Source organism: Pongo pygmaeus, chromosome 9 (assembly GCF_028885625.2).
Source record: "Pongo pygmaeus isolate AG05252 chromosome 9, NHGRI_mPonPyg2-v2.0_pri, whole genome shotgun sequence".
Lineage (NCBI taxonomy): Eukaryota > Metazoa > Chordata > Mammalia > Primates > Hominidae > Pongo > Pongo pygmaeus.
Window position 1 is genome coordinate 70,564,275 of NC_072382.2, and position 13,537 is coordinate 70,577,811.

At 39.1% G+C, this 13,537-nt stretch overlaps 1 protein-coding gene across 7 annotated transcripts in view; it reads left to right on the forward strand.

The window, feature by feature from the left end:
- The window catches only part of TRIM5 (tripartite motif containing 5), a 25,467-nt gene extending 15,732 nt beyond the window's left edge, over positions 1–9,735 (forward strand). For 2 of the 7 annotated variants that reach the window (XM_054441293.2, XM_054441294.2), the window contains exons 5-8: positions 5,593–5,615; positions 7,219–7,319; positions 7,618–7,644; positions 7,905–9,735. In XM_054441293.2, coding sequence (XP_054297268.2) covers positions 5,593–5,615; positions 7,219–7,319; positions 7,618–7,644; positions 7,905–8,491 — 738 coding nt within the window. In that variant the 3' untranslated portion in view covers positions 8,492–9,735. The remainder of the gene's footprint in view (positions 1–5,592; positions 5,616–7,218; positions 7,320–7,617; positions 7,645–7,904) is intronic. The other 5 variants (XM_054441298.2, XM_054441297.2, XM_054441301.2 and 2 more) reach the window with 3 other exon arrangements.
- The last annotated feature ends 3,802 nt before the right edge of the window (positions 9,736–13,537 follow it).

Consider the following 13,537-nt stretch of genomic DNA (forward strand, 5'->3'; position numbering starts at 1 on the left):
TCTAATATTAATGTATCTACTTGAGTTGTCTTATGGTTACTGCTTGCATAGTATATATACTTTTATTTCTACTTTGGGTTTATTTATGCTTTGAATCTAATATATGCTCTCCTATAGGTAGTGATAACTGAATTTTCTTCTTTACCCAGTCTGTCTGACAGTCTCTGACTTTTCATTTGGGTTTTCATTATAACATTTAATGCAATTATTGATATAGTTTTACTTAAATTTACCATTTTGCTATTTGTTTTCTATATTTCTCCTTTTTTGATGTTGTTATTTCTGCATCCTTAACTGGATTCTTTTGTGCTAAATATTTTCCAATGTAGATTTTTAGTTTTTCTCTTTTTCAGCTGTATGACATTAGTACTCTTCCTAGTGCTTGCTCTAATGATTACAATATGCATCTTGTCCTATCACAGCCACCTTCTGATTAATAGTAACTTAATTCCAGCAAAATACAGAAACTTCCCTTCAATATTGCTTCATTTTCTTCATCTTTGTTTATCATTTTGTCATATATCTCACATGCATATATGTTATAATCTATTAAGATAGTATTGAATTACTTTGTAATAAACTTAATGTCTTTTGAAGTTACTAAGAAAATACTTTGGGAAATAAACTATAGATTCTTTTATCTTAACTCACATTTTATAGTATTTCCATTTTGTTTAGGTTTATTATGAATTTGGGTAAATCTTTGGAGGAAATTAATTTCAACTGAAGAAATTTAAAAAATATTTTTGGGAAGAAATATTTATGGGAAGAAATATTTTGCAGGGGCTCACACCTGTAATCTCAGCAATTTGGGAGGCTGAGGCAGGTGGATCACCTGAGGTCAGGAGTTCAAGACCAGCTGGCCAACATGCAGAAACCCCATCTCTACTAAAAATACAAAAATTAGCTGGGCATGGTGGCACGTGCCTGTAATCCCACCTACTTGAGAAACTGAGGCAGGAGACTCGCTTGAACCTGGGAGGCAGAGGTTACAGTGAGTCGAGATGGCACCACTGCACTCCAGCCTGGGCAACAGAGTTCAGACTCTGTCTCAAAAAAAGAAAGAAAAAAAAGGAAAAAACATTTTTTCTCCATCTTCCAGCAACAAATTCTCTCAGTCTTCATCTGAGAATATTTTTTTCTTCATCTTTGAAGAAAACTTTTGCTTTATATGGAGTTTGGAGTTGACAGTTTCTTTTAGTGCTTTCAATGAGTCAGTCTAGTCTTTTCTCTCATCTATTATTTCAGATGAGAAGTCAGCTATTAATCGTGTTGAAAGCATTCCTTATATAATGATTAACTTTTCTCTTGCTGCTTTAATTTTTTCTTTGCTTTGATTGTAGCCTTTGGAAGTTTTTCTATGATATTTGGGTCTCACATTAGTTATTTAACTTGGGGTTCATTGAACATAGATTTATATATTAATATAGATGAAATATTAATTTTTATAGAATGTAAACAATTTTTCCCCAATTTTTTTTTTTACTCGAAAATGTAGCAACATACATGTAAATAGGTCTTAAAACAGGTTTTAAAAACCTTTTCCTCTCTTCTTTCCTTCTGGAAGACCTACTACATGTACATTGCTACATTGTGACATCTGACATGTCTTTGAGGCTCTTTTTATTTCTTAAGTCTTTTTTCCCTCTGTTCTTTAAATCAGAAAATTTTTATTGATGCAGCTTTTCAGGTTCAATGATCTTTTTGTGTGCTGTGGAGCACTTTTAGCAAATATTTCATTATTGTTATTTTACTTAAAATTTTCAGAATTTTTATTTCCTTATCATTTCTATCTCTTGAGCATATCTATTTTTGAGTCATTGTTTTTATACTTCAATTCTTTAAGCATAGTTCTCCTTAGTTTTTTAACCTATTTACAATAGTTGCTTTGAAGTCTTTATCTTCTAGCTCCAACATCTGGGGTCACTTGAGGATATTTTCTATTTATTGTTTTGGGGTTTTTTTTTGTTTTTTGTTTTTTTTAAATCCCCCTGAGCTGTGGTATTCTATCTTGTCTCTTTGTATGTGTACACATTTCTTTTGTAAATAACATATATATATTTTAGACAGAGTCTCACTCTGTCGCCCATGCTAGTATGTAATGGTGCGATCTTGACTCACTATAGCCTCGACATCCTGAACTCAAGCAATCCCCTCACCTCAGCCCCCAGAGTAGCTGGGACTACAGCTCCACACTACCATGCTCACCTAATTTTTGTATTTTTTGTAGAGATGGGATTTCACCATGTTGCCCAGGCTGGTCTCAATCCACTTGCCTCAGCCTCCCGCAGTCCTGGGATTACAGGAATGAGCCACTGCAGCTGGCCAAAACATACATTTTTGTTACTTTGTTGTTTCTGAGAATTCCCATCCTCTAGTCTCTACCCAGCAAGAAGCGTTTCTGTATCTTCATTTAGTTACTTCCCTGTGGTTGCTAATGTCTCTGCTGTGTTTAAAGAAAGCTAAAATATAATTTTTAAGTGTGGCATCCTAGCTTTGCCCTGTGTGTCCGTGTATCTTTGGTTTGCTTCTAATCTCGAATATAAGTTATGTTCAGTACCCTCAAGGCAGTAAGGCTTCTGTCGTCTCCTGATGAATCTATGCTTGGGTAAGTGAGATTGCCCAAATTAATTCAAAGTTAAGGCTGTTTAAAAATCTGCTACAATTTACTCACTGATATGTTGTTTCACTTATCCTTTCCATACGTGTGTGTCTTTAGCATGGCCAGGGTTGCATATAACTTACTCCTAGTTAAGTTAATATATGTAATTCCTGTTGTTTCCAGCCACAGTGCAGTAGTGCTTTTAAGACGGGCATCTGGGCTGGGCACGGTGGCTCATGCCTGTAATCCTAGCACTTTGGGAGGCTGAGGCGGGCGGATCACGAGGTCAGGAGATCGAGACCATCCTGGCTAACACGGTGAAACACCATCTCTACTAAAAATACAAAAAAAAACAAAATTAGCTGGGCGAGGTGGCGGCGGGAGCCTGTAGTCCCAGCTACTCGGGAGGCTGAAACAGGAGAATGGCATGAACCCAGGAGGCAGAGCTTGCAGTGAGCCGAGATCGCGCCACTGCACTCCAGCCTGGGTGACAGAGCGAGACTCCATCTCAAAAAAAAAAAAAAACCAGATGGGCATCTGATCCAACACAGACAAATGCCATGCAAGCCTAAAAGTTTTTTATGTTAAAACTTAGAAGTTCTCCTTTCTACTGGGGTTTATATCAGGAGAGTTACATTTCCTTCATGTACAGAGAATAAACTCAATGTAGAGGAATAGGTAGAATTTGGAGAAGGACATTGATCACATTTTTGTTTTTTGTTTTCAGATGAAGTCTCACTCTGTCGCCCAGGCTGAAGTGCAGTGGCGTGATCTCAGCTCACTGCAACCTCGCCTCCTGGGTTCAAACAATTCTTGTGCCTCAGCCTCCCGAGTAGCTGGGATTATAGGCATGCGTATGTTTTGAAGAGACAGGATTTCACCAGATTGGCCAGGCTGGTCTTGAACTCCTGACCTCAAGTGATCTGCTCGCCTTAGCCTCCCAAAGTGCTGGGATCACAGGCGGGAGTCACTGTGCCGGACCCATAGACCAGATCTTGATGACAAGGTTTGAGTTTCAAAATTCAGCTGTGACCGAAGTTGTAATTACCCTTGCCAAAATCTTTTTCACCACTTAATCCAGTTTTATTTGGTTTATGTTACATACAACATAAAATTACTAATACAAAAAGCAAAACTATTTGATTGTATGTGTAGATCCAGCTATTGGCTTTGTTCTTGAAAAAAAATCTATGTGGAAAAATTGTGTCTGGCATAAAGGAGATCAAAGACATTGCATTGGTACATATCTGCTAAAACAAAACAATATTTATGGTGATAAAGTGGAGTAGGTTACCTAAAACCATTAAGAATGTAAACTAGCCGGGTGCGGTGGCTCACGCCTGTAATCCTAGCACTTTAAGAGGTGGAGGCAGGAGGATCAACCTGAGGTTGGGAGTTCGAGACCAGCCCGACCAACATGGAGAAACCCTGTCTCTACTAAAAATACAAAAATTAGCCGGGTGTGGTGGCACACACCTGTAATCCCAGCTACTCGGGAGGCTGAGGCAGGAGAATCGCTTGAACCCAGGAGGTGGAGGTTGCGGTGAGCCGAGATTGCGCCACTGTACTCCGGCCTGGGAAACAAGAGTGAAACCCCGTATCAAAAAAAAAAAAAAAAAAAAGAATGTAGACCAAACTGTCCTGTTAGAGACTAGAGTTCAGAGTAAATGTAGTTTTTAGCACAATGACTGAGTAGATATTAGTAATATTATGGACAATGTAGTATAAGAGAGAAGACAGTATGGTTGGTATTATGTAATAAAAATTCTTAGTTGTTGGTCCTTGTTGCTCCTTCACTACTGAATACATTAAACTGCATTTAAGTGACAAACTTGGGTAAAAGTAGAGAATTGGAAATCAGTTGCATATATGTGTGTCAAACTTAAGGAAGTGAATGAAGTCAGTTACAGTTAATGTCTAAAATGAAAAGAGAGCAACCTTAAGAAGTACATAGGCCGGGTGTCGTGGCTTATGCCTGTAATCTCAGCACTTTGGGAGGCCAAGGCAGGTGGATCACTTGAGGTCAGGAGTTCAAGACCAGCCTGACCAACATGGTGAAACCCCATTTCTACTAAAAATACAAAAAATAGCCGGGCATTGTGGTAGGTGCCAGTAATCCCAGCTACTTGGGAGGTTGAGGCAGGAGAATGGCTTGAACCCGGGAGGTGGAGGTTGCAGTGACCTGAGATCACGCCACTGCACTCCAGCCTGGGCAACAAAGTGAGACTCCTTTTTAAAAAAAAAGAAAGAAAGAAAGAAAAATATCTTATACTTGTTTAGTACACTTGTTTGCTTATACCCTTAGCAAAAGTCACGTAAACATCTTGAGCACTATTATTCATTCATCTTTGATTCTTCAAAACGTGACATAATGCCTGGAGAATAAGTTTATATATATGTTTTGTTGTTTATTTTTGTGATTTTGTTTTTGTTTAGAAATGGGGTCTTACTCTGCAACCCAGACTGGAGTGCAGTAGTGTGATCCTAGCTCAATGCAGCCTCAGTCAAACTTCTGGGCTCAAATTCTCCCACCTCAGCTTCCCAAGTAGTTGGAACTACAGGCTCATGCCACCGTGCTTGGCTAATTTTTTTTTAATTTTTTGTAGAGATGGGGTCATGCTATGTTGCCTAGGCTTTACATCTGTTTAATAAATCAAAGAAGCACTAATTATTTAAATCATTTCATGGAGAGCCATATACGTTTGGAGAAAAACAAATTGTCAGTCACTTCTTTTCATTCTAAACATGTCCCATCTGCAGAAACCGGAAACCTCTTCCACAAGGATGAAAGCTATTTCTACTTTTAAGGGAACTTGGAAATCTCACATGAGTCTTCTGGGATGATTGCCTTGAGTCTTATCTTTGCTTTTTTGTCTTTCACACTATCACCATCTCTATTCTCAGCACATTAGGAACTGGGGGAAATGTGATGAAGCTTTATAAGTGAGGAGAGACTCTTTCTTAATTGATGTTTTCTCTCTTTTTCCTAGGGTGTGGATGGCATCATAAAAAGGTATGTCTGGGAGGACAGAGATGGTCCTTTTGTGCAGTGAGGAGAGATTTATAGCCATTGGAATTGTCCTGGGTTTAATTAGAATAAAACATCTCCCAGGGCAGGAAAATTTCAATATTGTTTTATCATAAATTTCTGGTCATAAATCAGCATTCGAATGTTCTATAACTATTAAGAATAGACCAGATTTGGCCAGGTGTGGTGGCTCAAGCCTATAATCCCAGCACTTTGGGACACTGAGTCATGAACATCAGGAGTTTGAGACCAGCCTGGCCAACATGGCAAAACCCTGTCTCTATCAAAAAAATACAAAAATAAGGGGGGCGTGGTGGCACACCCCTGTAATCCCAGCTATTCGGGAGGCTGAGGCATGAGAATTGCTTGAATCCGGGAGGCAAAGGTTGCAGTGAGCTGAGACCATGCCACTGCACTCCAGTCTGGGTGACAAAGTGAGACTCTGTCTTAGAAAAATCAATAAAATTAAATAAAATTTAAAAAAAAAAAGGAATAGACCAGATTCTATGGTAGAAAATTTGGGTGGTGGAGACTCAGAGTGTGGGTCAGTAGTGGTTTCAGGAATAAGGTGTTGCAGTGTCGGACCCCTGTGCCATCACCATTTTATTACCTACATCTAGTTCTGTTTCTGTATTTAATAGGTACTTGATTTATTTTGGATGGGCCATATCTTCTTTTTCTCTCATATACCCCTAATTGTCCACTGGGACAATTCCCACATGTTTATATTTTCCTCCTGGAAAAAGACCAGTTCCTCTTCATTTATATTTAGATTTCCAAAATCAGATGTTTATTTCTGGAATAATATTTCAAAATAATATTCTAGATATTATGTGGTCATGGTACAAAGAATTGATCCACCTCAGTTGCGTTCTTTAGAAGAGCATAAAAAGGTGCTATTCTTGTGTTTAAAATCGCACACCTCGCACACCTACGTGGTGGTATCAAGTTCTTTCTAACCACATGAAATTCAGGCCAGTAATAGTTTAGTGCACATAAATTCTCATTTGCCAAGTGTTTGTAATTTTTCCCAGAAATCTGAAACCTTAGATGTTATCTGAGTACCTCCCTGCTGGGAATAGCTTTGAAGGTCTTAGGCCTCTCCAAACAGGATTCCTCTCTTGATATGTCTCAAACATCCAGGAGCCAGGTTCTGCAACCTCACTTTCTAACCATCTCCCTGAGAACTCAACATACATAGCAATGATGTTTCCACCCATTAAATGTTAGGGTTTCTTTTGTAAGGCACCAAAGTTTTGTTTTGTTTTAAAATCCTTTTTGTGTGTGTGTGTCCTATGAGTTTAAGAATGTAGACAGGGAGAGGTTAATTATTTCATTTTAGAAGGAAGAAACTGTGCTTCTGAGAGGTTAAGATCTTCCCATGTTCTCACAGAAAGTAAGTGGGAAGGCAAACATGAGAACATTTTGTTTGCCTCCAGGGTCAAGAGTTTGCACTCTCCCTTCTCAGGATCCCCAAGAAGAGAGTTCAAGTGCATCAATGGGGTGAAATAATAGGAAGTCAGGGGTGTTCCAGGGACACAAGGTCAAAGGTTTGGAAGTATTTCTTTTTTTTTTTTTTAATTCTTAGGATGCAGAACGTGACCTTGAAGAAGCCAGAAACTTTTCCAAAAAATCAAAGGAGAGTGTTTCGAGCTCCTAATCTGAAAGGAATGCTAGAAGTGTTTAGAGGTGAGGAGAGCTAGATCAACAACAGGGTTATGGAATTCAAGTGGTGTCAGGGTGCTAAATAGGGAAGAGGGTGCAGTTTCCAAATATGGATAGAGGGGATAGGGGAGGATGGATATTGTCTGCTGCTGATGGGATTATATTTAATGGGAAATGGCTAGGTGGCTGTTTCATCTCATCATTCAGCAATTTACTGCCCTACCATAGGGCATACCTACTCTTTCCCTAATCTGGAGAGAAAATGAATTTCAGTGCTGACTCCTTTGTTTGTATTCAATATTGTGCATTTTTATCATTTCAGAGCTGACAGATGTCCGACGCTACTGGGGTAAGGAGAAGTCACATTATCATAAGCCACCCTGCGGCTTATCATTATTGTTATCTTTATCTTTTAGAATTTTATGTTCTCTATTAGGCTTATGTTTTAGGATTTATGATTCTCCTTCCAACACACACATAACTTGCCCCTCCTTTTAACTTCTAAACAAGGTTCCTCCCAGTTTTCTCTCAAGTCTTTGTCAAGATTTCTCTCATGTCACAAATAAAGTTACATTATATCCCTTAGCTGACCTGTTAATTTTTCTACAGTTGATGTGACAGTGGCTCCAAACGACATTTCATATGCTGTCATTTCTGAAGATATGAGACAAGTGAGCTGTCCGGAACCACAGATAATATATGGGGCACAAGGGACAACATATCAGACATATGTGAATTTCAGTTATTGTACTGGCATCCTGGGCTCTCAAAGTATCACGTCAGGGAAACATTACTGGGAGGTAGACGTGTCCAAGAAAAGTGCTTGGATCCTGGGGGTATGTGCTGGCTTCCAACCTGATGCAATGTATAATATTGAACAAAATGAAAATTATCAACCTCAATATGGCTACTGGGTTATAGGGTTAGAGGAAGGAGTTAAATGTAGTGCTTTCCAGGATGGTTCCTTCCATAATCCTTCTGCTCCTTTCATTGTGCCCCTCTCTGTGATTATTTGTCCTGATCGTGTTGGAGTTTTCCTAGACTATGAGGCTTGCACTGTCTCATTCTTCAATATCACAAACCATGGATTTCTCATCTATAAGTTTTCTCACTGTTCTTTTTCTCAGCCTGTATTTCCATATTTAAATCCTAGAAAATGTAGAGTCCCCATGACTCTGTGCTCACCAAGCTCTTGAACCTTCTTACACACTCAGCCCCTTCTGTACAGCACCTCTTGTCCAGGTGCATCTCATACACCTGAACTCATTTGCATCATTTTAACCATCTTTTCCTTGCTGTCTCCCTTCTTTCTATTTGAACATCCTTCACTCATCAGTAAAATGTAATAATTGCCTTGAGCCATATTCTCCCCCATATGTTATTGACATTTGATAGCAATTTTTTTCATCATTTTACATACTCCTAAGGAAAACTGACCTATACCTCATAAAATGAGACCACTATTTAGGTATTACTTCCACCAAATATTTATCACCCAATTGCCTCTGACACTGACTAAGAAGATGAAGAAAAGCTTTTCAACAGCCTTTCTGTATCATCGTGTGATAGTTGCTCACCAATGAATGAGTCCTTAGCCCTGTGTCAGTTTACCCTCGATGCCCTTATTTGTGAGTTAAAGAGAAAATATCATAAATGGTATACTCTTAAGTGTAGAGGTTTTGTATCTAGAGGATCTGAGTTCAACTCCTGTCTCTCCATATACTAGCAGTGTAACTGTGAATAACATACTTAAATGGCTGTGCTTATTTCCTTTTCTTTTCTTTCCTTTTTTTTTTTTTGAGATGGAGTTTTGCTTTTGTTCCCCAGGCTGGAGTGCAATGGCACGATCTCGGCTCACTGCAACCTCCACCTCTCAGATTCAAGCAATTCTCCTGCCTCAGCCTCCCAAGTAGCTGGGATTACAGGCGCCCACCACCACTCCCGGCTAAATTTGTATTTTTAGTAGAGACGGGGTTTCCCCATGTTAGTTAGGCTCATCTAGAACTCCTGACCTCAGGTGATCCACTCGCCTCGGCCTCCCAAAGTGCTGGGATTACAGGCATGAGCCACCACACCCAGCCTGTGCTTATTTTCTTAAAATAATTTTTGTATTAAAAACTTCACATTAAATAAGTGCTAATGTTTTATTGCATAGTAGGGTGACTAGAGTTAACAGTAACCTATTGCATATATTTTGAAGTAGCTAGAAGAGGGGATTTTGAAAGTTCTCAACACAAAGAAATGACACATATTTGAGGTGATGGATATGCTAATTACCCTGATTTGGTTATTACACAATGTATACATGTATCAAAACATCACACTGTACCACATAAATATGTACATTTATTATTTGTCAATTAAAAGCAAAATAAAACAAAAAACCTTCGTCTAATACTTTGGATCATTGTGAAAAAATAAATTCCTGAAGTATAAAGCATCCATCTAAGTGTCTCAATCTAATAAGTATTTGTTCTACCAATTACTGAAAAACATAAACTCTGTTAATGTCTCATGGAACAGGTTGTGCCTTCAGGGAAACTAGGATTGGATTTACTAAATTCTCATTTTTTAGATCTCAGATACTACTGTCAAAATGACTTCAATTCTGCCTTCTATATATAATACACACATATATTTAGGATTTTATTGTAATTCTAGTGTTGCTACATATTAGTCTTTATCAAACAAACTGAATTATGTGGGAATCAGTTTATTAATTGTGAAAAATAATTGTAATAAAATTAGCTGATGTCGTTTTTTAAAAGTTAAACAGAGTTTTTTAAATAACTTCACTCATTTCTAGCACGTAAGTGGTAATCCATTATGGTGTTGGGTTTTTTGTTTGTTTGTTTTGAGACAGGGTTTGTCTCTGTCACCCAAGCTGGAGTGCAATGGCACGATCTCGGCTCACTGCAACCTCCACCTCCAGGGTTCATCCTCCCACCTCAGCCTCCTGAGTAGCTGGGACTACAGGCACGCACCACCATGCCCTGGTTATTTTTTGTATTTTTGGTAGAGACGGGGTTTTACTATGTTGCCCAGGCTGGTCCCGAACCCCTGGGCTCAAGCGATCTGCCCACTTTACCTCCCAAAGTGCTAGGATTATAGGTGTGAGCCACCATGCCCGGCCTCATTATGGTGTCTATTAATTTTTGGTTCCCTCTCACTGTGACTGACAGCAATAATTTTTAACAATATGTAATAGTTTATTTTCAAAATTATCTTTCTCCCTTCGTTTTAAGAAATACAATAACTAAATTAAAAATCACAGATTTTTCTTGTAGAAAGTTTTAAAATAAGTGTTTATAAATGGGAAAAAAAATCTTTGTTCTTAATTTCATAGCTGCCTAGTCTTAAGTTGTTTTAAGTATTTCTGAGTACTCTAATTTCATTGTAAATTTTTCCTGTTTGCCAAGTAGTAAAAATGTATTTAGCACAGTGATGCAGATAAAGTCAGAAGTACATGTGGCATTTCTCAACAATGGTATCGATAAGTGAATTGTGAGCCCAGGTTAGCCTCACTCTTTTCATTAAGGTAACAAAGGCATGGTAATTTTCATAAATGACAAAAAAATACTTGTTCTCCTTGTTCAGTGAGGAGAATTATTTTTGCAGCAGATGTTTATGAAGGATCCCTATGTCTATTGGCATTTTTATTTCCAACTCTTTCCCAAGTTTTGAGCTGAAGTTTTTTGTTTTGTTTTAATGGGCTGCCTCATCATATAGTCTCTGCTCTTGACCCTGCTTGGTCACAGAAATTTTAAGGTCTCTGTCTTTGTGGTAACTTTAGTCAGAGAAGGGATTCCAAGGGGAATATTTTCAGTAACTGTGTATGTGTGTGCACACACCTCTACCTCAGCACCATCCAGGGAAACCGAGGAGGTTGATGCTATAAATTTTCCCTTTTACCTCTGCTTTCCTGTCACCCAATACTATGAAGATTGAGGCTTTCACTCACTGGGAACAGCCTGGACTAGCTTGAATTATTGACAAGTACTCTCCAGGGACATTAATGCCTTTTCATTTCTTGGAAAGCCAAGTCCCACAGCTCAGGATGAAGTACCCAGTTACACAACAATAAAGACCTGAATTTGTATATACAATAGAAAAGATCTGCACACTGAAGGATTTTTTTTAAACAGATGCTCCTGGCCCTAGTAATGAATCTCTCAGCTGAAAAGAATATGAAGCTTATGAATTGCTCTGCGCTACACTCCGTCTTCTCAGTAAAAGGCTGGCTGAAGAAGGCAACCTGTGCTCAACCTGTGCTCAAAAAGGCTAATGGACATCAACTGTGGATTTTCTTTCTGCCTATGTATCAGTTCTAGGATGTTCCCTCCCCATCACTTCTGAACCTCTGAGTAACAATTATGTCGTCTAATATTCTGAGACCTCAGGTCTATGCTGGGCCATTAATTAGGCATATCTGGCTAGAATTTTGGTACAATCTGGGGAGAAGCACAGAGAAAAGAGGTTGTAAAAAAATAGGGATTGCTTGAAGACTGTTCTGCAGGACACTGAGTAAAGAATGGGAGCAGGCCTCAAGCAGAAACCAGTGAGAGGACAAAGATAATACAAAGAAGCAGAATGAGAGTTCGTAGGGGCTAAAGAGAAGGTGCCCTGATGAAGAGCCAATTCTAAGATTCAAAGGGAGAGAAAAGTAAAAGAACGTTTATAGGACGTGTTGGAGGGATGGGATGGAGTAAGCGTCGGGCAGAGGAGAGCTCTTTGGAAAAGAGATCTCTTTGGTTTTTTTCTCTGGACATTGCAACCAGTACTCCTACTTGATGCTATACTTGTTGCAAGGTAACAATTATGTTCTGAGCTCCTTGATCCTCTTCAGTATCAATAAGATACATAAATTAAATCTCATAATATGCCTAAACATATATCTAATCTTTTTTTTTTTTTTTTCGAAACAGAGTCTCGCTCTGTCATCCATGCTGGAGTGCAGTGGCGTGATTTCGGCTCACTGTAACCTCCACCTCCCGGGTTCACGCCATTCTCCTGCCTCAGCCTCCCGAGTAGCTGGGACTACAGGCACCCGCCACCACGCCCAGCTAATTTTTGTTATTTTTAATGGAGTCAGCATTTCACCGTGTTAGCCAGGATGGTCTCGATCTCCTGACCTCATGATCCGCCCGCCTTGGCCTCCCAAAGTGCTGGGATTACAGGCGTGAGCCACTGCGTCCAGCCTATCTAATCTTAATAATATCTTTGTATTAACCACCATACTCCAACACCACCATTATTTTCCTTCTGAATCATGTGGCAGTGCAAAACGTTACAACTACACTGAAAAAAAAAATCCAGCAGTTTGGTAGAGAAAGAAAGCGTAAAATCAAGCAATTTAACATATAGTTAAAGATTGTCTAGAGTGAGCAAAACTGAGGTTCTATTTCCATTAATGAAGGTATATATTCTAATAAAACTGCATGCCCTCACCCACAGATCCAACATTAGGAACCTTGGACAAAATGTAAAAATCAAACCTGAAGGCACTAGAAAGTGACAAGCAATCAGAATATTCAGGGTAATAGACACTTAGAAAAAGACAACAGTATTGGGGGAGTTTCCTGTTGCTGTGGCTTTTCACTTGAAGGCAGACCTCAATTGTTACTGGGTAGAACACTAAAAACTCAGTTAACAATATATGTACTTGTTGCTTTGAAAAACAAGAATGAGCCGGACGCAGTGGCTTACACTTGTAATCCCAGCACTTTGGGAGTCTTAGGTGGGCAGATCACAAGGTCAGGGTTTCGAGACCAGCCAGGCCAATATGGTGAAACCCCATCTCTACTAAAAATACAAAAATTAGCCGGGCGTGGTAGCCGGTGCCTGTAGTCCCAGCTACTCAGGAGGCTGAGGCAGGAGAATCGCTTGAACCCAGGAGGCAGAGGTTGCAGTGAGCCGAGATCTCGCCACTGCACTTCAGCCTGGGCGACAGAGCGAGACTCCCCATTTCAAAAAAAAAAGAAGAATGATTTGTGCCTGCCATAGCAACTAGAAAATGATGGTAGAGTACTTGTAAAGAAGAGATATAGAGGAATAAATACCAAATTGTATAAACTCTGATCAAGTCTCTAAAGTATATGTTTGAGACAGATGTGAAGCAGCCCAAAATAGGCTAAAGATTTCAGCTGCTGTATGTAGCAGGGAAAAATTAAGAATTTAATTTCAATCAAATTAACTACCTGAAAAAAAAAAAGGCTTCAGAGAATTATACAGAATCCAGAACA